Genomic DNA, 20,997 nt, shown 5'->3' on the forward strand with positions numbered 1-20,997 from the left:
GAAGGGCAAAGATTGATATGCCCGAATCGTCGACGTACATGCGGCCTAGCCGCAAACCAAGCATGGCTGTCTGACTGGCACAGAGTTTCCCTTCAGACCCGATAGACCGTCACCAAACAGGGACCAGGCACCTTGGGCTAGTCGAGTCTAATCATGGTGTGAAATGTTGTGCGTCTAACCAACCGTGTCCCATGTTTTGGGCTTAACTGCGCAGGCGACTAACGGAGCACGGAGTACTGTAAGTCAAGATGCATTCCTCACTTCTTATCGCTCTGGTTTCCAGAACACGTCCTAAATCCCTCTGAGAAGCAATGATCCTGGAACGAGTAGGCCGCTCTTGGGTCAGGTTGGTATTAAGGCAGCGGCCGACTGGATCCCAAGTGAAACAACAAACATCAAAGCAGTATCCTGCTTACTGTAACCTATCTTACCGCCGTGTCCTTCTTCTGGCTTACGATACAATAATAAGGGATAAAGACCCTTTCCCCAATACTAGTCATATCCAATGCAAGGGTCGATGTCTACCTACTTATGGTTTTCAGTTTACCCTCCGAGACTGTCCCTCTTTCAGCCCTCCACCCGATCAGATCTGTCTTCCGGAAACCTTCCCCAGGCTGAACGCTTTCGCTCGTACTTGCCTTCAAGTCAATAGTGCCTCAACTCAGCCGCGCCGATCCATGGTTCACAGCGGATATCGCTTTCATGTTCCAGAAAATCCGAACCGAAGCCCTTGACTTAGCCACATTGAAAATCGATCGGTCCACTTTGCTTCCTCGGTCGTGGAGTCGAAAACTTTGTGTTCAAATGTGATGTCAGTTGATTCGGGGGCGTTGCACCGCATCTGCCATCATGATCCACGGCGCGGAGTAAGCCTCCGTCTGAGGCTCCTCGATGAGATTTGGTGGGCTGCTCGGCGGACGGATTCGGATGACGGCAAAGGCCGAGTCTAATCCGATGAATCCGATGTGGCTCAACTCAGTTCTGAACTCGGATAACCTTTCCAGCGCCATTGTTCACCCCATTAGGTTTCGTCGCCACCTCATGACAATAGTAGTACCCAGAATACACTTGTGTATGCCTCAATCTTGTGGCAATCTAGCTATACCTTCTTGGGAAAGGGGCAATGGCTGCTCTACTGCCAGGCGGTCAGTTTCTGTCAATCAGCCCAAATCCATCTTATGTCATCGCGGGCGGTGTCAGATGACCGCGGCTGCTTATCACATTCTATCACATTCTCGTCCAACGATAACTAACTAGCAACAATCTTCTGCCAGTTGTCGTGCGGCAAGGTCACTAGGAAGACTGGATCGCATCGACCTCCTTATTATATCGCTTAAAATGGCCTCACAAGTTTCCGTGTCTAGTCCGGCACCGAAACCGAAGATTGACCTTTCCAAGAAACTTTCGGAACTTCGTGCGAGTAAAGCCAAGTCTCAGACGCCCTCCTCCCGCGAACCTGCTCCAGTCACCCCGCCTCTCCCCAGTGCTCCGGATCTCTCCTCCCATCAGTATGCGCGTCCAGTGCGTCGGATATTATCGAAGCAAGACCATGACCTATTTCTCTCCTCGTCAACCCATACCTTGATCCTCGCCTTCATCTTCGGTCTCTCCGATTCAGTGCGGGGGCGGGCAACCACGGAGATCGGCAGCCCTTCCCCCATCATCACCCAAATACAGTCTATAGTATTCCAAATCCGATCCCTTCTCGAGACACACCCGTCACTCGACCAAGGCGGCTCGCGATTCGGTAACCCAGCTTTTCGCGATCTATTCGACGATGTTGCAGCACAAAGTGCGGCGTGGCACAAGGATATACTCGGGTTCCAAGATCAAGCTCTCATAGAAGAAGCTTCGACCTATCTAATCAACTCGCTCGGGTCGCGCGACCGACTAGACTACGGTTCAGGTCACGAATTGAACTTCATGATGTGGTTGCTGTGTCTACGTCAGGTGCACTTATTCTCCGCCACGGACTTCCCTGCGATCGTCTTCCATGTATACGTGAGCTACATGAACCTCATGCGTGATATACAAACCACGTACTACCTGGAACCTGCTGGATCACATGGAGTGTGGGGTCTCGATGATTATCATTTCCTGCCGTTCCTCTTCGGTGCCTCCCAGCTCGTTGCACACCCCTACATCACGCCATTGGCAATCCACAACATGGCAGTTCTCGAGGAGGAAAGTGGCAAATACATCTATCTGGATCAGGTCCGATGGGTGGATAGCGTGAAAACTGTAAAGGGATTACGGTGGCACAGCCCAATGTTGGATGACATATCAGGAGCCAAGAATTGGAGCAAAATCGAGAGCGGCATGAAGAAGATGTTCGCCAAGGAGGTTTTGGGCAAGCTCCCCATCATGCAGCACTTTCTGTTCGGTAGCTTGTTGCCGGCAGCTCCCGGGATGAGGGAGATTACGGATGATATGGAAGACGATGAGCACGACCACGAGCATGGCCACGACCACAATCATGCCGACCACACAGATTACTTTGGGGATTGCTGTGGAATTAAGGTACCCAGCACAATTGCAGCAGGTGCTGAAATGCGAAAGCGAGGAGGCGGATCCGGGCTGCGCCCGATTCCATTCGATTGATGTGCATATGTTACGATGGAGTTTCGGGATGGGATAAATGGATTATTGATTGATGCTGGACTCGACATGAGAATCGCAGGGCATCAAGGAAACATATTAGATATCAAATTAATAAAGCAAACAGAACATGCTACATCCTGCTATCACCCTGTGTTATCAGTTCCCAATAACTTTCCAAGCATGGTGCCAGACACAAGAGTATCGCATATGTAGAGCCCACCAGCATGGCCATGAACCAGCCACCCACGTTGAACCATAAAGAGACATAACAAATGCAAACTTCTTATTCTTTAGATATCTTCTCTTTTGTATTATTCATGACAATACTTCAAGGGTAGTAAGTAGTCCCACCACCCAACCCCAATACACACCACACAAGTCACCTGACCGACCCGCTTAAAGCGGCAACCGGAATCACCATCCAGTAGTATCCACCCATCATCATCATCATCATCTATCATCATCATTCATACTACCTCCCCATCAACCTCACCATGCACCACCATCTATCCCCCAGCATAGAACAATAATAACAAGAATAAAATTTACCAAGAAAGAAGGGGGGAAAATGGCACCAAGCGAATACTCCACCCCCGGTGGAGGCGGCAAACTAAAACTGAAAGGCTCCAAGACGAGCAACGGTCGAATAGAGAAGAAAAAGAAGAAGAGCAGCAGCAGCAGCAAGAAATCGTCCGTTCCAGGCAGTGGAGAGGAGAATGAGCAGCAGAAGAATCAGCAGGAGCAGCAACTTACAACGACAACATCAGCGACGGCAAGTGGCGCTGAAGAGGAACCTCGCACTGATGAACATGAACCTTCCTCAGCATCTGGCTCTGCGGGAGCTGGGAAGACTGAAGCGGAGAGGAAGTATGAGGAGATGAGGCGGAAGAGGGTATGTATTGCTTATATTTCTTTTGTTTTTCCTGTGATTTGATTGATTTTGTTTCTTATGTATGAGGTTGATGTACATGCTGCTTTTTCGAAACCCTCTCATTATAAGGAGATCGAAGCGATAAATGTCTATGTCACAAACAGACAAGATAGGCTAACAACCATATACAGCTGCAAGAGCGCCTGAAACGAGAAGGGGTCAAAACTCACAAAGAGCGCGTCGAAGAATTAAACAAGTATTTGAGCAGACTAAGTGAACATCACGATATGTATGTTTCATTTCTTTCCTTTCCCACTCAAACCCCTTTCCTAGGTGGTTACGTTATATTTTTATTTTGGCTAACTGTGTGCGTGGTAGGCCAAAAATTGGACCGGGCTAAAAAGAAAAAGTGCCCTTTCCCCCGTGGTACGGGCTCGATGGCTATCGCATCACTTTGTTTCAGGCTCGTCATGTACTAGTCGTACTAATGGGTGGGTGCTTTTGCTTTTGGTTCTAGGGGGATGGGGGGGGTGGGGAGGGGTCGAGGTCTTCTCTGTTCTCAGTTGTTGCAGGGATTCTAGGTGTCAGGTTGGTTTCAACCTATGGGAGTTCGGGGCTAGTTGGTTGGAGAGGTTTGTTCGGGCTACTATCATATGACGCTTGCTACGTTCTGCACGCTCAGTGGTCAGAACAGCGGGATAGCTAGCTAACTGAGCTTACAGCTACGTGGGTAGCTGGCACACGACTAATCTCCGGCCACCGCGCTGAGGATGGATGGTACTAAGATATTCCAGGAGGTGGGTTTGAATCTATGGGTTCAATTGATGGTGGAAGGTGTGGACAAATATGCATATATACCTATGACCGCTTGGCTATGTGACACACCAGTGGAAATAGCAAAACCATTCACAAACGGGGTAAAAAGCCCATCAATTCTATCCAACACGAACTGGAAGATGGAGAGTTGTCTAATATCGGTGCGTTGCCAATAACCGCCCGCGGGAAGTCCATGGGAAGATGAACACGATCACTGCAAAAAAAAAGGATTAAGGAAATATGCAGCAAATAGATACTCAAAAAAAAATATAGAATATAGCCGTCGAAACTCCAGAGCTGTGTAAACGCCAAACAGGGAACAGTATCAACATCAAAACTCCCTCCCCAACCCAGGTGGCGAACTGTCGCGGAAAGCGTTACTGGCCATGCAGTACGTGCTAATGCCGGCAATAAGTGTGTAGTGTAGAAGTAGGAACACCGCGCTAATAATATGTATGAAGTTTGCGACGCAGCGGAATGATAAAAGAGGAAAGGAGAAAAGAGAAGATCACAGCAGGGAGAATTATTGGGAGATCTCCAGGGCGAAAAGGATCTCATACGCCCTTAATGACGTGAGTCCGCTCACTGTTGAGCTTATCGGCATTGCGGGCGTGGGACTCCTTCTTGCAGTCCTCAAGACCAGTGCAGGCGTGAGCCTCTAGCATGCGATGCTTAGAGCAGTAGTGACCACTGCAGAAGCTGCAGTCTCCGACGATGCGTTGAGCGGCTTCCTTGCACTCCTTGAAGTTGCAGCGAGGCTTGCGGGGCGCCATGATGAAAGTGGTGGCGAGAAAGCGAGTTGAGGGAGGCGGTGTCAAGAGTAGCTAGTAGTAGCCACCGGGGCAGCAATGACGATAGGAGGACTGGAAATGAGGTGCTTGTTGTTCCCAGAGAAGGACTGGTAGTGACAGTGATAAGATGCTCAACTGGTAAGAGTAGTAGTGTATGTTATGCAGTCCGGGAAAGAGTGGACTGATGAAGAGCACAGGAAGAGTGTCGGAGGTTTGAGGGTGACGTGGAGAGCAGTAGTCCGGTGAGGAGAAAGAGGAGGTGAGTGAGGAGGCGTGATAAGGAGGCAGGCAGATAAGGATGGCGGTCTATGTATAGTGGAAGGGAGACCGAAGATCGGAGTTAAGGTAGCTTAGCTTGAGTTGGGATAGCGGATAGGGATAGGACGACTGCAAGTAGAGTAGAGCAAAAGAAGAAGTCAGGGCTCGATGGATGAAGCACAAGATAGAAAGGGAGGAGAGAAAGAGAATAAAGGATGGCGGAGGAAAGACGAATAAATAGGTGGCAGCGGCAAAAGCGCAGCGCAAAGTCAATTTATACGGAATGGAGGCCGATGGGGGGGGAGTCATGGATGACTTGCTGAGTCAAAGAACGGCGCTCTGCAATGCGCTGATCCAAGCATTGCAGCAACCCGCACCGCGTTACAGAAGGGAGAGCGAGAGAGGGTAGAGACTAGAGAGAGGCACCGGATGGGCATTATTCTTAGCCCCAGCGAACAAGACAAGCCAAAAAAGGCCCTGCGGACGCTTGGGACTATTCCTCCGACGGGCAACGACGACGACGACGCCCGGTGGAGGCAAATCGGCCTGGTGGACCCAGAACTTTCCAGGATTCTTTGGGTTTCGCTGCTCACTAACTACTAATAGTACTTACTGTCCTCTCCTTTCACAGCCATCCATCCATCCATCCATCCATCCCATCCATACATCTTTCTGTTTTCTGTTCGGTTTCCTTACTCTTCAGTTTCTGGTACCCTTCCTTTTTGAATTTTTCATTTTTTTTCTTTTCAGATTTACGCCTTCGGGTGACGGGTATCGAGTTCGGTTCGTCCTGTTTTGCTGCGTTGGCCGGATGCGCACGAGGTTCCCGTTCGGTACCCGGCAAAAGTTAGTTCTTCTTCTCTTTCTTCTTATTCAGGCTCCGAAGTTAGTAAGTGGTAGTATTACTTAGTCGTCCGTAGTACCAGTAGTAGCAGTAGTAGTTGGTTACTAAAGTCACATAGCAGCAGATGGCAAGTTCGCTGGTCACTGGCAAAGTTTAACATTCCACAGGACCAGGGGACTCGGTAATAGAAAGAAAAAAAAGGAATATGAAAAGAAAAGAAAAAAACAAATGCCTCCATACTTTAATATTAATTTAACGAGTTAGAAAAATAGGAGAAGGCAAAAAGTAAAAAAGAAGAAGAAAAAAAAAAAAAAAAAAAAAAAAAGAACAATAATAGAGAAAATCAGAGCAAAGGTCATACAAGAGGAGTTACATCCAGATCCAGTTTACCCGTTTTCCTACGTGTCCATCCATACTCCAAACCAACGCATCATCATCAACTGGCCGTTTTGCCCTTTTCATTTCACAAAACCAACATCAGTACCAGCACCACTACTACTTCACCACCACCACCACCATAACCCCCCTTTCTTCTTCTCGTCATCATCAGGCCGATCAATCCTGTCTAAGCGAGGACAATCATGTCCACATCAGCTGCTTCTGCTCCTCACGAGCCATTTTCAAGGTTCCAACGTATATATCGCCGCCAAAAGTCCCCTTCTCCAGTCTTTTAACACCCTTCTCCCCCTCCTACTAAACTAACCCCAAAAGGACGGCCACGCTTACTAGTCTACTGACCCGTTCAACGTTGCCTTACCCTTCCCTTCCTTTCCCCTTCTTTCCCACCCCGGTTTTCCCAAAACTATCCGGCCCAACAATGCATGCAAGCCTGGGCCCCTCCCTCCCTCCCTCTCTGTCTCTCTTCCATCCAGGCACCACCACGAAGGAGAGAGAGAGAGAGGACACTAGGGAGGAGGGAGGGGAAAACAGAAAATCCCTTCACGGATGTCTGTGCACGTTAGTGAAGCTGCATCCCGAGGGTCGTACTACAGGAGTATAGTGCACACCTCCTAGTTATTTTATTTTCCAGGATTTTTATGATCCCCAAACTTGCCATCTTGTTCCAACCCGGTTCCCCCCATACCTGGAAATGAATCCTACTTCTTCTCACCAAACTTTCCTCCAACTCATCACGTGAGGACTCATACCTTGCAGCCAGCACCCATCCTGATGACTTTTATTTATTGATCCCTCTTTTTACAATCAGGATTTCTGGATCATCATCACAAATCAAGTGGTCCTTTCGTACATATTGATGATCTCATCGTAGAATTCCGGAAGTCTTTTATATTCCAAGCCATCGTCAATATACTTGATCTATCGATCTAGTCCTGAATATAGAGCCCGGGAACCAGAACGGCACCCTTACCGATTCCACGGAGTAACCCCGGTAGTAGTAGTAAGTATCCTGTAGTAGTGATGGTGTTAATATTATCATGCACCTACCCTTGGGTTTGCAGATTCCATGGAGTGCATAATTAATCACTATCCCCAACAAAGCCCTTTTTGTTCGTTTTTTCGCAGCTAATTACCAAATCCTACATGGTGCAGATAAGAGCACAGCCGTGGCCTCCGCACAGATCCATAATAGATAGCAAAGCACAGTATCAGTATGTCCACGTACGTGAGTAGTACAAATAATCCAAAATGACAATGATAATGATAGTAGATGCCTACTGTAAGTGGTACCTGAATCCCACACACCCCTACTCCTCCTCTCTCTCTCTCTCTCTCTCTCTGCGACCAATTTACTAGTAGTTTAAATGCCTGCAGCTACGTAAGCACCATATATGCATGCTCAGTCGAGACAGACACAAGAACCACAGACTGAGGGGTGAAATGAACCAACCAACCAACCAACCAACCAACCAACCAACCAACCGCATCCAAGAACCCTACTAAATCGGGTCCTCCATGTCTCGAGCGCAATTGTCCTATAGGCGGGGAGAGAAAAAACAAGGGAACGGGCCATCCTACTAGTACTTACATATACATACAGAAGGATTACTATTCTACGTACTACTAGTTATTCTATTTTCATACTACTACTAGTTTTCTAATCTAGCTAGTACTATTATCTACCCCGGTCCCCATACTAGTTAGTTAGAGTTACTCAGCTAGGACTGCCTAAGCACAGGTAAAGTAAGTAGGTACCCAAGTGGATCACCGTCCAACAATAACGCTTGTGCATTTGATTTTCTCCTACTGGTCAGTCCTTTTTTCTATTCTGTAAATACTATTATCTGTCTGGTTTTTGTTTGCATACAAGGTCCCCCCCCTCTCCTCTCTTACCATCCCAAAGAGAAGGATGGGTAGGAATCTTGCTCCATTTAACTAGCCACTACTCTCTACTCTACACCCCTAATTAATTACTTCCTTTCCTCGCGTAGCCAGTAGTAACAGGAGTATAAATGGTGCCTGACTCTGTCTCTAGCTCAGACCTGAGGCGATAAGGCACACTTACCTACTTACTACTAACTTACAACCTTCACCTTGGGCACAAACCGGCCATGCCTTGTTCTTAGTAGTCGGATCTGACTTCCGCCCCCTCCCCCCCCCCCCCCCCCCCAACACCTCACTATCGCCAAATCATACACCCACCGACACAACTTATGTAAAACCATGCTGAGAATGTTAGAAGGGGAGGGAATAATTCGAAATCAAGCCATGCATAGACTGGACTAGACCAGGATAGATCAAATCATACCAGGTATAGTGGCGTACACATTCTTTGAGAATCCTGTGTTTCCCAATCCCATTGTTTTCCTTAGCTTTCTTCAGTTCCTTTGTTTCTCGGTTCTCACCGACCGAGACATGATCTTTGATTGATCAACCGGGTTAACTAGTACCTGTTTTGAGAAACTTACACAATTAACAACTTATTGATGAATTAGATACTAGTGGCTGGCTGGGAAGTCGGTCTATTCTAGGTTTAGTGGTGTAATATGTATATGGGATAGGATGCCTCGGATCATTGTATTTGGTTACGTCCGAATGTAGGTAGGTACGAAGTGGGATGGACACCTTGGATAGTATGGGCCATGGACGTGTTGGTCAGTGATCTGACCGTTGTTCTGTTCTGGCTGTCTGGGTGTTTCATCGGTTTGGCCGATAGGGATTGTTACACAATTGTGCGATGTGCCGAAGACGGACATGTCCATTTACGCGGTGCAATCCATTCAGCATTTTTCGTTTTATTCTTCTTGTTCATAAATAACGCACCCAAGTCATAGCAATCTGAAAAAAAGAAGGTATTCTGTTGCATCACAAAAGAAGAGAACGCCCTTGCCACTCGACACCGGTTAACCCTTGTAAGTCATAACAGGAATGAAAGAAATGAGGAGGTATATGAGGAATAACGCAAGTGGGACATTAGTCTAGGCCAGCACAACCACACTCGCACTCGCACTCACACCCCCATCTCCTTCTCCTTTCCTGCATCTGGATCCAGGTAATCTTCCTTCTCCGCGGCTTCGTACTCGCCGACGAGATCCATGACCACTGCTCTGGCTTCGTCGAACTCGCCCAGGCCATCCGAGAAGGGGCTCTCCTTCTTGTATTGCTCTAAGAAAGCGTTTCGCTTTCGCAGACGGTCGTATTGTTGGACGATTCGTTTGAACAGTGTCGCCACCGAGGTATGGTTCGCCAGCATCAGACCGCTAACGCGGTGGGTGTTCTGCATGTAGGGTGATTTCTTTGTCAATGCGACTTGGATGCTCGCTGGTCCCCATGGGATGAAGGATGCCAGGCGTCGCTCCCGAATACGAAGGAGTGATTTGTGCACATCCGTCGGGTCTGCTTCTCCCTGGATTATGTTGAGGATACTGATGTAGCAGCTGGACTTGCTGGGGTTAATGGAGACCATGCGGTTCTTCGGCTGCAACAGACGACGCATGACATCCAAAACAGTGGTCTTACGCACTGTCTTGGCCTGTTCGATGTTGTCGCCGGTGAATGGGGTGTATGAGGTGATCAGGAAGTGGCTGCGCGGTGTAGGGATGAGGGAAGCGATGATTCCCACGAGGTCATTGTGCATATATCCGGGGTATCGGAGGGTCGTCGTAGAAGCAGACATAACGGTAGAAACCTAGGAGTGATGAGTGCCAGTAAATCTGCAGATGGGCGGTTACTTACAAGCTGGTTCGTTTGCTGGAAAGAAGGCTCTTGTACGTGGAGCCTATCCGCGACAATTCTTGAAAGAGCACCGTTATCCAATACCACCTAGAGCGTAGATTTAGTCAAGTCCGTCATCAATTTATCGACAACAGTGCCTTACCACAGAGTCCGCATTCTGCGTCAACCTCCTCATTGCAAGCAAACTGTTGTATGGGTTGACCACGACGTCCGCAGACTGCGTATCGGGAAAGACAGAGTAAGTCTGTATCAACTTCTTGGGGAACCGATCATTCATGCGTTCCAGTATGAAACTGCCCAGCCCTGAACCCGTACCGCCTGCAATTGAATGCAGGAACATGAATCCCTGCCAAACTAACCATTAGCACCAAGCTCAATCACAAACCCAATATAGCACGTCATATATGTATCATGATAGCACCGGTATCATACCTCCAAAGAGTCACTGCCATCCGCTTCTCGATCAATCATGTCAAAGATCTCTTCTTGCACGACCTCGCCTGCGGAATAGCCCGCTCCCCAGTTATTTCCTGCGCCAATACCCTGTTGTCCGATAAAGAAGTTCTCTGGATTGTAGATGTTGCGGTAGGGACCAGCCTGGATGGCATTGAGGACCTAATCGGAAAATTCTCAGCTCACCGTTCGCGCGATCACATTGGTTTCTTCGAGATGGTCTTTCGCGGAAGGGGTCGTACCCTGGGTTCTAAATCGAGCAGGATCGCTCGAGGAATATAGCGGGTATCATCACTCTATTGATCATGTTTGATCAGCTCTCTGGGCTATCGAAGCACAATTAGAGTGGCAGGTATACCTGATAGAAGAAGACGTCTTTACGATCGCCGCCCTCGGTCGCGAAATCCTCCAAGTTTCCATCCTGGCTTATGCCGTGCTCAAGACAGAGCTGCTGCCAGAATTGAGCGCCGACTAACGCAGATACAAGTTAGCGATGTCTCAGAATATGCCAGACGATGTTTGTCGAGAGCTATAGTGGAAGCTGCTTCTCATGGGGATCCATACCATTGTTACCGCACTGGCCGGCTTGGATCGTTATGATTTCCCTAAGTAAGGAAATTAGATTCTGCTGATACAGTCACATGTTTCTAAACATATTGTAGAAAAACTGTGAGAGTCGAACCCACCTGGGCATCTTGTTCCTTGATCATCGCAAGTGATCGTGGATTATAGTCTACGCGTAGCGCGTTCCGCGGGGAAGTTCAAGTCTCGATTAGGTGTGTGGGGGCCTCAGGCCTAAACAGTCCCTTGTCGATTGCCTTGAAACCTTCCGCGCCCCAAAAGTAAACCAGGAACAATGAAGACCTATGGCTAGCGGATCCTCTTGAATGGGCTTCACTTCCATTGGTAAATCATCAGTGGAGACTACCTGAATTGCTGCGAGTTGAGATAGCGAAGTTTTACGTCTCATTTCGATCTATTGTATTGCTTGGGCTACGGGATGAAAATAGATGATTTAGTGACACATAACACTGGGTTTCATGGAAACTATTGGCATCAAAACTACTAGCTAAAGTGACATAATAGACTCTCTCTCTCTTCATAATAATACAGGCAGCTGCAGCTCGTTCTTGGTAGTTGGTGCATTGACCGCAGCTCATTATAATACATAGTCTCACACAGTTTTACAACGTCTCCAACATGAGAGATGGTGTACTGACTGCAGACAGGCCCCTAGAAACCGGCTTTGCAAGCCGTTGCAAGCATCCCCGCTCCAGCAATAACGCCGTCGACTATTCTGACCTGACTGCCTTTTCGTCGTCCGTATGCTCTGACACATCCCTCTCTTATCGCGTCTTCCATGCCCACCATGCCGGCACAGCCCATGCATATCGCACCAACAGGATGGGCTGCCTTCTTCAAAAGCCGTTCTGTCGCTTCGACCAGTCTCCTTCTCACTTCTTGGGGAGGGGTGGTGTGTAGTTCGACGGCCGTCAGTCCAGTTGTTTCAACCCCAGCAAACCGACCAATGGATGTGGAATCCCCCGAGTTGCCGAGCATGTCAGCGACCGCTTTGCTGAGTTCAGTCTCCCAGACTTTACCGGTCGAAATTATGCCGAACGTATCTCGAGATTGGGCCTTGCCCCAATCTGGGCCCGGAGTGGCTTGGAATGAACTAATCACGCCGAGAGCAGCAAGAACTGCCGCTTCAAAGATACCCGTCACGTACTTTTTCTTGACCTTCAGTTCCGAGGGAACTCCCGATGACTCTGCGTCTTCGATCGACCTGACTTTTTCTTTGAGCATACCAACGAGGGGATGAGCCGAGAAGCAGGCGACAATGAAGCCATCATACTCGGACACCAGTTGCTCTAGGAAGGGCATGCAATAAAAAGCCGACTTGACAGAATCGTCACCGGAGTCGATACTGGGCACTCCTTCTACCACTCTTCCATCGGGGAGCGTGACTGATTCGGATGCTGGAGCTGTGAAGTAGTCGAATTGTATGCCTCCATGCCCGAGATTATCCAGTATGGGTATTAAAGCATTGGTCATGTGCGTTGAAGTGTTGGGGTTGATGACAAGAATGGAATATTGCGTTTTTGTTGGCACAGTCATCGTGAATGATATGTGGGTGTATAAACGTATGAACAAAAGAGTGTTATGAAGTGCTGGACATGTAGAGAAAATGTTGAGTTGAGTTGACAAGGAAGCTGCCGATAACGGGTTCGTTGGTTGGGCTACTGCCACCGGCCTGCGGGGAAGCTACTACTGAGTCTGGGCATCTCTCATTTACCACTCAGCATACCGCCACGCTGACGGCCGGGATATATAACTCTCAGCTTACTCGGTTTGTGGAGGGAAAACCACCTCATGTGTAACCGGGTAATATTAATCCAAGCTCGTCATCGACGTTCTCCGCAGATAGATATTGGTTCGGTGCCATGGGACGGCCGGAGTTGCGTGCGACAAGAAGTGTGGGGAGCCGGAATTCTTATCTATTTGAACCCCTCCCACCCGGCCAGGTCTTTATCCCCCCTCTTCTTCAGGCCTAAACCTTCCTGGCACCATCCAAACTCCGCTGTCCCTTGGAACAGTCTACCTAAGATTTTCCGGATCCCTCTAACCGAGGTACGCAAACCATCTGACACTTCCTAACATCAATTGGTCATCCCAGCTCAAATGTTTCCAGCATCGTCTTCTTCGACTTCATTATGCCGCTCCTCGCACAGAACCCCACTCCCCGGGTCATTCTCGGCTTGATGACCTTTGGCCCTAATGAAGCTGAGGGTGCTCGCATCACCTCCCTTGAGGATTTCAACAAATGCCTGGACTATTTCCAACAGCAAGGGTTCAATGAGGTCGACACGGCAAGAATTTATGTTGGAGGAGAACAAGAAGCGTTCACTGCTCAAGCCAAATGGAAGGAACGTGGCCTGACTCTGGCAACAAAGGTGTATCCGAAAGTCCCGGGCACCCACAAGCCTAATGTCTTACGAGAAACCCTCGAAACATCTTTGAAGCAATTGGGAACAGACAGTGTTGACATCTTTTATCTGCATGCACCCGACAGGTCGGTTCCCTTCGCGGAAACCTTGGAAGCTGTCAATGAACTGCACAAGGAAGGCAAATTCGTAGAACTCGGTCTGAGTAACTACACTGCCTTCGAGGTTGCGGAGATTGTGACCATCTGCAACGAACGAGGCTGGGTCCGGCCAACGATTTACCAGGCCATGTACAATGCCATCAGTGAGTCTCCCTTGCGTACACGCTAACTTCTCGTATGGTCCGGAAACTTGTTTCTGACTCTTTCCGCTATAGCACGCAGCATAGAGACCGAGCTAATCCACGCTTGCAAGCGCTACGGCATTGACATTGTAATTTACAACCCCCTTGCTGGAGGACTCCTCTCGGGCAAGTATAAGACCCAAGATGTGCCAGAAGAAGGTAGGTACAGTGACAAGGCCCATAGCGGATTATTGTACCGCAGTCGGTATTTCAAGGATGCTACCTTTGATGCTTTAAGAATTATCGAGCCTGTCGTGGAAAAGCATGGATTGACATTGCCCGAGACTGCGTTTCGGTGGATCCGTCATCACTCTGCGTTGAATATCAACGATAATGGCCGTGATGGAATTCTAGTCGGAGTGAGTAGCCTTTCTCAACTGGAGAGCAATCTCAGGGATATCCAGAAAGGCCCGCTACCCGATGAAGTGGTTGAGGCTCTGGACAAGGCCTGGTTGGTTGCGAAGGCTTCGGCTCCCGACTATTGGCACCTCCAGCTCAAATATACCTACGATACCAAAGAGGCGTTGTTCAAGCCTAGTGCCAAGGCTTGAGTGCATACCAGGGTATCTGGCAAGGTTTGAACTGTGAGAATGCGATAATAGGTATAAATATTCATGTCAGCAATTCCAACTCGCTTCGCGATGAAATTCCTTGACACGTGTTTCAGCAATTAGCCCCTGTAAGATAGAAGTAGAATGGGATATGCAGAAGCTCACCGGTCCAGGCCATGTAGTTATGCAGAGGTTGGAGGGACTCGAAGATCGGTGGGTCTAGATCGATCGAGGTCCTCCTGCATGTTCTGCATATCTCCAAGCAGGTGACCGTGCCGCACATGTAAGCACTCACAATCATTCCCCTTCTTTCCCCGCTTCCTCCTGTTACCTACTCTTGGAACCAGATCCTTTCGTCTGCAAGCATCCAGGTATTGTCCGATGTCTGCAGTCTGTCGGGTTCATAATGCGGAGCCTGGATGGCGCTAATTATCAGCTGGCCAGGGATGATCCTCGCATCATACACACTCAAGAATGGACTCTATAGGATGTGTCCTGTACCCTTGCATGGCACTTCACCTTTACCATCGTCTAAGCTAATCTGGGGTAGGCGCCTGACAGCTATTGTGCCACATTCTATTACCATTGCGCCTAGAACCTCACTCATGGTCTTATCTCCGACTCCTCCTTACAAGTGCACATATCCCTTCACTGTGCTACCGCGGAAAGTATAGCTCGAAGCTAATTGAGAGCTTATCTCCGCTGGTGACACATCGGAGCGTTTAGGATACAGAGAACTGGACTCTGTCTTGGCAGACCTTGAGGTATTTGAAGACAAGGTGAATTTCACGATCATGTAGTCCACGCTTGATCCGACAGAATCGTGCAGATCTAAGTAAACGCTGCAATGAAACCTTACTGCCATGCATTTATGGTAGATAGCCGCCTGACACCAATAGCGTGCATGCACCAGCGATATCGACTAGATACCAGGAGCTGTTTCACGGGGTTTGCAGACCTGGTTGTCCTTGAATCTCGAATTGTACTCATCTAGACCCTGGTAAATCGGCAGGTTGCGTTCATGCTGTGATCTAGATCCCAACCTCAAGGATGCAACGATTGTAAGGGCCATGTGAGCATAGAGTTGTGGTTATTGCTCTGGCTATCTCCTTGCGTGTTGCGCAAGTCAAGGATGGTCCAAATATAGAGGAAATGACGAAATATATAAATGGGTGGGCTTACCGACTTCGTCGATTATAATGGCGCAAAAGGAGTCAGTTGGGCGATTTTGCTCTAGCGTTACAATATGTCTCTTGTCATTGCTCGTTCGTTTGCAATCAAGAATCACCCAGATGAGGAAGCAAGTGGCTATCCAACGTCAGACATCGAGAAGAAGACCGTGATAAGTGTGACGCAGGAGTCTACTACCGCTTCCACCGATGAAGTACTCAGTGGCTCCCACAAGGAAAAACGGATTTGGTTCCGGCGATCTCAGAACCCTGATTCTGATGCCATTGCAACACAACCGTCGGTGTATGATGACCCTGACCTTGTTGACGAATACAAACCACGTCCCGATTGGGAAGGCATTCATCGCTTCGACCCGGCAGCAAGATGGACTTGGGCTGAAGAAAATGTATGTATGTGAGGCTCACTGTGAGCTGAAAGCTCTAAGCTTAGGTACATCTAGAAAATCGTCAGAAAGCTGGACCTGCGTATCATTATATGGGCCTGCATAATGATAACTGCCCTGGAGCTCGATAAGTCTAATATTCGTGGGTGAATATACATATTGATACCACCTGATGCGCTGACAATATCAGAGCAAGCCAATGCCGATAATTTCCTGACCGATATCCGCCTAAGTCGTGATGGTCAGTAACTTCCGTTGAGCTTGGAATGCCTGTATGATAGCTCATACCTTATACAATATACAGATTACAATCTGGGGAACACATTGTACAGACTGTGCTTTATGTTCAGTGAAATACCCACCCAGATCATCAGCAAGAGGATTGGCTGCGACAGGTGGATCCCTATACAGATGATTGCGTGGTCGATTGTTGCTAGCTGCCAATTCTGTCTATCCAACAGAGAGTCCTTCCTGGTCTGCCGAGCTTTGATAGGATTGGTTTCAGGAGGCTTCACGCCCACTGTAAGTGGCTTTACTTTTCTCTGTCCCATTATGCCCCTCTAAATTCGAGCAGGTCATCCTTTATCTCTCGTACTTTTACAAGCACCATGAGCTATCGATACGTCTTGGATACTGGTATGCCGCAGCCTCTCTGGCCGATATGCTGGCGGGAATACTTGCGTATGGGATCCTCCACCTGGGCGGTCATGGTGGGCAAGCTGGTTGGCGATGGCTCTTCTTGATTGAGGTGTGTAGACATCTCTGCCTTTGATGTTGCATTTAGCTTAAGCGGAACAGGGCCTCCTTACCCTGGCGTTAGGCCTTCTTGCTATCATTCTACTACCCCCTTCAGCAACACAAACAGCTCACTGGGCCCGTGGAAAGAAGGGCTGGTTTACAGCAAGGTGAGCCAATATAGATGTCAAACGGGGAAGTACCAGGATGCTGATATGAAAATATGAACAGGGAGGAAACCATCATGGTCAATCGCCTCTTACGAGAAGACCCGAGTAAGGGCTCAATGCATAACCGCCAACCACTAACAGCCAAGCTTGTATGGATGAGTATCAAAGACTTTGATTTGTGGCCGCTATACATTGTCGGAATGCTGTTCTCGGCACCCTATAGTCAGTACACCCTGTTATATGAGTCAAGGGAAGCCATTGACCAAGCCTGTGATTAGCTACTGTTTCGCAGTATTTTACATTGCAGTTGAAGGATTATGGGTTCAGCACCTTTAACACCATTCTACTATCTCTCCCTTGCAGTGTAAGTAGAACGAGGGGAACGACTTGTCCACGGTATGACAGTTCTAACTGACTCCCAGGTCATCGGCATCATAACAAGAATTCTCCTCACCTATGCAGGAGAGATATTCGGATCACTTGCCTGGATGGGAGTTGTGGCGCAGCTTTGGTGCTTGCCGTTCCTCATTTACATGAATGTGGTGAACATGAGCGAAACCAACAAGTGGATCGTATGGAGCGTTCTTACGCTCTTCCTCGGGTTCCCTAATGGTAGGCAGATTGCAGTTGACGAAGCCGAGTTTATTTGGGTGAAGAAGACTGATGTGAAGTCGAATAGCTCATGCTCTCCAAGCTGGATGGATATCCCGCAATTCGAACAGCGTGCGAACTCGGGCTATTGCAGCTGCGATATACAACATGTCTGTACAACTATCTGCCATCATAGCTTCGAACATATATCGGGATTGTAAGTGTCTTTCCCACCTATCAGTCTGCAATGCTGTATCCCTAGGCTGATCAAGGATAACTTTGCAATATGATCTGTAGGGGATGCACCACGTTATGTGGTCGGAAACCGAGTGCTCTTGTCTATTGTGAGCGTCAACATGGCTATCTATTTGGCAACCAAAGCATACTATATGCTACGGAACCGACAACGGGACCGGAAATGGAACGCCATGACTGAGGATCAACGAGTCGACTACGTTGCAAACACAAGAGATGAGGGAAATCAGCGGCTAGATTTCCGGTTCGCACACTAGGAGGGGAGGGTTAAAATGCCTTCTGGGATACGGCGCTATGTTTCGAAGGTGAGGCCGTAGATGTAATAGGACTTAAGTTGGTGATAGCTTAGTGATTGATGCATGTATGAAACAAAGTTGCTATAAATAAGAAGACGATGACACTTACTTTCAAGGCTGAATTGGAGAAAAGGCACGGCATGTCCCAATGCGGAAGGCACCCATGAAGGTCCCCCGCTGAGTCACGTGAGAAAATACGCGCTTTCCCGATGTGGGATGGAACGGGGTCCCGGTGGGCCAGTCAGATGCGAGAGTCGCATCTAATATGGAGTAAGTAAAGTAACCAACCCCGGGCCGTATCAATTGTCTGCGACTCCCTCCCAACTGCTTGCAATTGCAATGTAACCGCATCAGCCATACTATCTCCTTCCTCCTCCCTCTTCCTCTCACTTCAATCTTGCACTGCTGTGCTTCGATCTCATTACACTCTTGATCTTCCTCTTCTTTCCCCTTTTCACCATCTTTTTTTTTCTTTTACTCCTCACTGCGGCCAAGTCTTGGCTACAGTTTTCTTGACACCCCCTAATCCTGACGTACTTGGCAAACGTGGCCGCAGCGGCGGTGCTTCGCCCCGGAGCCGCCCATTATATACCGTGTTGCATGCCCTCGTCAGCCGGTCTTTTCCCGGGGGCAACTGACCTGGATTCTTTCTGCTTTTTTTATGCGCAATACCCACATGAACAGTCTTTTCTATACTGCAATATACTCACTGTCCTTCCTATCTGTCTGATTAACTTGCGACCCGCGGTAAACCAGCGGTCTCGTGCATCGTCCTTCTGTCAACGCGCGAAGTCCATTCTTTATTAACTGTAGGGTGTCAGCCCCCAAGAAAAAAAAGGTTCATACATATTTTCCTTTTCTTTTTGATTTCTGCATTTCCTCTATTGTTTCCCGCTTGAAGGGTTTGAACGGAAGATTAAGACAAGGTGGCTTCAGACAGTGCGCAATCTTCGGGTCCGAGGGAGGTTAGGGACTCCGAGCTGGTTCTCGACACTCACGATTCAGATGATGAAATGCCCTTGAATCGCCCATCTATGCATCGCCCAGCCGACACCCGAGCAAACCAGCCTTTGCTCAAGGATGACCACAGAGGGCGACTGTCAAACGCCAGCCTGGGCCATGGGGAGGCAGAGGGCAGGCCCATGCTACACCATTCGCGGCGGCCTACAATCAGGGGTGTGAGCCCGGAGCGCAACGCGGAGCAGGAGACTCGGCGCAAGTACATTATCGCGTCGGGGTTCCTGTTGTTGAGTCTGGCTAGTTTCGTGGTGCAGACGGAGACCGCGGTATATATTCAGCATGAGTTGCACTGGGATAAACCATACTGCATGCTGTAAGTGGTACACCAGTCGCATGGATTCGTTAAGTGCAAGGGGGCGCTAACTTCTGACCTGATCTTAACCTATAGATATCTTACACACGGTTCCTGGTCCCTACTTTGGCCGGCACAACTCCTCATCCTCCGATTGCAGCAGCGTAAACTCTCATGGACAGCGTTCTGGCGACGCCATGTCTATCTCCTTCGGACGACAGCCAAGATGGTGGAAGCTCAAGATCTACACCTCACTTCTCGCGACTCCCAACGATCACCGGTTCGATACATGCTCAAAACGACCGCGTTTGTCACCACCGCCCTCACCATAGCCGGTGGCTCTTGGTATGTCGCGGTCAACATGACAACGGCCAGTGACTTGACCGCGATCTACAACTGCTCCGCCTTCTTCGCCTATGCGTTTTCCATACCCCTACTCAACGACAAGCTTCGCTTTGACAAAGTGTTTGCCGTCGTGGTAGCTATTGTCGGCGTTCTGGTCGTCGCGTATGGAGATAGGGACGAAAGCAAGAAGACTGCAGATGGTACGGTCGGCAAGGCGCATGATGAGGCAGAAAATAGACTCTTCGGGAACATCATTATCGGAGTTGGCAGTGTGCTTTATGGGTTGTATGAGGTGCTCTACAAGAGATATGCTTGCCCTCCAGAGGGCACGAGTCCCGGCCGGAGCATGATCTTTGCCAACACTTTTGGCAGTCTCATAGGGTGTTTCACCCTTCTTGTTCTCTGGATTCCACTGCCCATTCTCCATATCCTGGGCCTGGAAACTTTCCGCTGGCCTACTGGTGAAGCTGCATGGATGCTTATGATCTCTGTCCTTGCTAATGCTAGTAAGTCTTACTCTCCTAATCTCTTCTGACCTATGACGTCGAGTGTATGTGCTAACAAAGTGTTCCTCAAATTAGCATTCTCCGGCTCTTTCCTGGTTCTAATCTCGCTCACTTCCCCCGTCCTCTCATCTGTAGCAGCACTGCTTACCATCTTCCTCGTCGCCATCGCCGATTGGCTCCGAACCGGCCAGCCCCCCTCCGCCGCGGCTATCATTGGCGGTATTCTTATCATTGGTGCCTTCTTCCTGCTAAGTTGGAGCACATACCGAGAAATGAACGAAGAGCGCAAGAAGAACATGGCAAATGACCAGTCCGAGTCCGACCTCGATGAATAGACATCGCATCAATTAGACGGGATCTATATACCCTTCCTACCCGCTGGTGGAGTCCTGTGTTGTTTTCCATTGGTCGCTCGGATCGATCTATGGCTTTATCATCTCATATCGGTTGCCTTCATCTGTGTATATGCATTTATCAGGAGTACTTTCACACTTTGTTTCTATCGTATATAGAAAGATATAGACTTGGGAGGAACGGGTTCGGCTTTAGTTGTACTATTGAATTATAAAACTCCCCCATCCGTGCTAGTATGTCGAAATAATGAGCT

At 48.7% G+C, this 20,997-nt stretch overlaps 9 protein-coding genes across 9 annotated transcripts; 5 read left to right on the forward strand and 4 right to left on the reverse strand.

The window, feature by feature from the left end:
• The first annotated feature begins 1,036 nt into the window (after positions 1–1,036).
• On the forward strand, positions 1,037–2,666 carry BO83DRAFT_171107 (serine/threonine-protein phosphatase 2A activator). Its single transcript, XM_025526389.1, has one exon. It carries the CDS (start codon positions 1,339–1,341, stop codon positions 2,599–2,601), a length of 1,263 nt encoding a protein of 420 aa, XP_025391593.1. The 5' UTR covers positions 1,037–1,338; the 3' UTR covers positions 2,602–2,666.
• Positions 2,667–3,054: 388 nt separating this feature from the next.
• Positions 3,055–3,990, forward strand: BO83DRAFT_375378 (DUF1754-domain-containing protein). The gene is made up of 3 exons (XM_025530442.1): positions 3,055–3,493; positions 3,664–3,761; positions 3,851–3,990. Exons 1-3 carry the CDS (start codon positions 3,170–3,172, stop codon positions 3,870–3,872), a joined length of 444 nt encoding a protein of 147 aa, XP_025391594.1. The 5' UTR covers positions 3,055–3,169; the 3' UTR covers positions 3,873–3,990.
• Positions 3,991–4,271: 281 nt separating this feature from the next.
• On the reverse strand, positions 4,272–5,061 carry BO83DRAFT_434561 (AN1-type zinc finger protein; the record flags this gene model as incomplete). Its single annotated transcript, XM_025535807.1, has 2 exons — positions 4,272–4,731; positions 4,849–5,061. The coding sequence occupies 2 exons, from the start codon at positions 5,059–5,061 to the stop codon at positions 4,687–4,689; spliced, it is 258 nt and encodes an 85-aa protein (XP_025391595.1). The 3' UTR covers positions 4,272–4,686.
• A 4,300-nt stretch (positions 5,062–9,361) lies between these two features.
• Positions 9,362–11,473, reverse strand: BO83DRAFT_354245 (gamma-tubulin mipA). The gene is made up of 8 exons (XM_025529093.1): positions 11,455–11,473; positions 11,333–11,373; positions 11,127–11,239; positions 11,011–11,064; positions 10,748–10,930; positions 10,458–10,661; positions 10,316–10,402; positions 9,362–10,268 (listed from the first exon to the last, which is right to left on the reverse strand). The coding sequence occupies exons 1-8, from the start codon at positions 11,460–11,462 to the stop codon at positions 9,591–9,593; spliced, it is 1,368 nt and encodes a 455-aa protein (XP_025391596.1). The 5' UTR covers positions 11,463–11,473; the 3' UTR covers positions 9,362–9,590.
• Positions 11,474–11,803: 330 nt separating this feature from the next.
• Positions 11,804–13,214, reverse strand: BO83DRAFT_375382 (aspartate/glutamate racemase family protein). The gene has a single exon (XM_025530443.1). The coding sequence runs from the start codon at positions 12,884–12,886 to the stop codon at positions 12,002–12,004; it is 885 nt and encodes a 294-aa protein (XP_025391597.1). The 5' UTR covers positions 12,887–13,214; the 3' UTR covers positions 11,804–12,001.
• On the forward strand, positions 13,085–14,697 carry BO83DRAFT_375383 (aldo/keto reductase family protein). Its single transcript, XM_025530444.1, has 3 exons — positions 13,085–13,399; positions 13,461–14,017; positions 14,090–14,697. Exons 2-3 carry the CDS (start codon positions 13,483–13,485, stop codon positions 14,605–14,607), a joined length of 1,053 nt encoding a protein of 350 aa, XP_025391598.1. The 5' UTR covers positions 13,085–13,399; positions 13,461–13,482; the 3' UTR covers positions 14,608–14,697.
• A 270-nt stretch (positions 14,698–14,967) lies between these two features.
• BO83DRAFT_375384 (uncharacterized protein) lies at positions 14,968–15,548 on the reverse strand. The gene has a single exon (XM_025530445.1). The coding sequence runs from the start codon at positions 15,470–15,472 to the stop codon at positions 15,236–15,238; it is 237 nt and encodes a 78-aa protein (XP_025391599.1). The 5' UTR covers positions 15,473–15,548; the 3' UTR covers positions 14,968–15,235.
• Positions 15,549–15,833: 285 nt separating this feature from the next.
• BO83DRAFT_354255 (putative MFS transporter) lies at positions 15,834–18,293 on the forward strand. Its single transcript, XM_025529094.1, has 11 exons — positions 15,834–16,183; positions 16,238–16,322; positions 16,371–16,421; positions 16,485–16,702; positions 16,755–16,928; positions 16,979–17,085; positions 17,147–17,307; positions 17,364–17,449; positions 17,508–17,697; positions 17,765–17,893; positions 17,974–18,293. The coding sequence occupies exons 1-11, from the start codon at positions 15,854–15,856 to the stop codon at positions 18,186–18,188; spliced, it is 1,746 nt and encodes a 581-aa protein (XP_025391600.1). The 5' UTR covers positions 15,834–15,853; the 3' UTR covers positions 18,189–18,293.
• A 947-nt stretch (positions 18,294–19,240) lies between these two features.
• On the forward strand, positions 19,241–20,725 carry BO83DRAFT_396035 (uncharacterized protein; the record flags this gene model as incomplete). Its single annotated transcript, XM_025533111.1, has 3 exons — positions 19,241–19,560; positions 19,636–20,390; positions 20,466–20,725. 3 exons carry the CDS (start codon positions 19,241–19,243, stop codon positions 20,723–20,725), a joined length of 1,335 nt encoding a protein of 444 aa, XP_025391601.1.
• Positions 20,726–20,997: the final 272 nt, after the last annotated feature.

Source organism: Aspergillus eucalypticola (assembly GCF_003184535.1).
Source record: "Aspergillus eucalypticola CBS 122712 chromosome Unknown BO83scaffold_4, whole genome shotgun sequence".
In the NCBI taxonomy this organism is placed as follows: Eukaryota; Fungi; Ascomycota; class Eurotiomycetes; order Eurotiales; family Aspergillaceae; genus Aspergillus; species Aspergillus eucalypticola.

What these genes read in the sequence shown, in the direction of transcription:
- BO83DRAFT_375384 (XM_025530445.1), bottom strand. Translation starts at nt 15,472, where the DNA reads ATGGCAGTAAGGTTTCATTGCAGCGTTTACTTAGATCTGCACGATTCT.
- BO83DRAFT_171107 (XM_025526389.1), top strand. Translation starts at nt 1,339, where the DNA reads ATGGCCTCACAAGTTTCCGTGTCTAGTCCGGCACCGAAACCGAAGATT.
- BO83DRAFT_375378 (XM_025530442.1), top strand. Translation starts at nt 3,170, where the DNA reads ATGGCACCAAGCGAATACTCCACCCCCGGTGGAGGCGGCAAACTAAAA. An exon ending in AGGAGATGAGGCGGAAGAGG is followed by an intron (nt 3,494 to 3,663) that starts GTATGTATTGCT and finishes AACCATATACAG; the next exon opens with CTGCAAGAGCGCCTGAAACG. An exon ending in CTAAGTGAACATCACGATAT is followed by an intron (nt 3,762 to 3,850) that starts GTATGTTTCATT and finishes TGTGCGTGGTAG; the next exon opens with GCCAAAAATTGGACCGGGCT.
- BO83DRAFT_375383 (XM_025530444.1), top strand. Translation starts at nt 13,483, where the DNA reads ATGCCGCTCCTCGCACAGAACCCCACTCCCCGGGTCATTCTCGGCTTG. An exon ending in GGCCATGTACAATGCCATCA is followed by an intron (nt 14,018 to 14,089) that starts GTGAGTCTCCCT and finishes TTTCCGCTATAG; the next exon opens with CACGCAGCATAGAGACCGAG.
- BO83DRAFT_354255 (XM_025529094.1), top strand. Translation starts at nt 15,854, where the DNA reads ATGTCTCTTGTCATTGCTCGTTCGTTTGCAATCAAGAATCACCCAGAT. An exon ending in GCTGTTCTCGGCACCCTATA is followed by an intron (nt 17,308 to 17,363) that starts GTCAGTACACCC and finishes GCCTGTGATTAG; the next exon opens with CTACTGTTTCGCAGTATTTT. An exon ending in TTCGAACATATATCGGGATT is followed by an intron (nt 17,894 to 17,973) that starts GTAAGTGTCTTT and finishes TATGATCTGTAG; the next exon opens with GGGATGCACCACGTTATGTG.
- BO83DRAFT_354245 (XM_025529093.1), bottom strand. An exon ending in ATGGCAGTGACTCTTTGGAG is followed by an intron (nt 10,662 to 10,747) that starts GTATGATACCGG and finishes TTAGTTTGGCAG; the next exon opens with GGATTCATGTTCCTGCATTC. An exon ending in CGCAGAATGCGGACTCTGTG is followed by an intron (nt 10,403 to 10,457) that starts GTAAGGCACTGT and finishes TCTACGCTCTAG; the next exon opens with GTGGTATTGGATAACGGTGC.
- BO83DRAFT_375382 (XM_025530443.1), bottom strand. Translation starts at nt 12,886, where the DNA reads ATGACTGTGCCAACAAAAACGCAATATTCCATTCTTGTCATCAACCCC.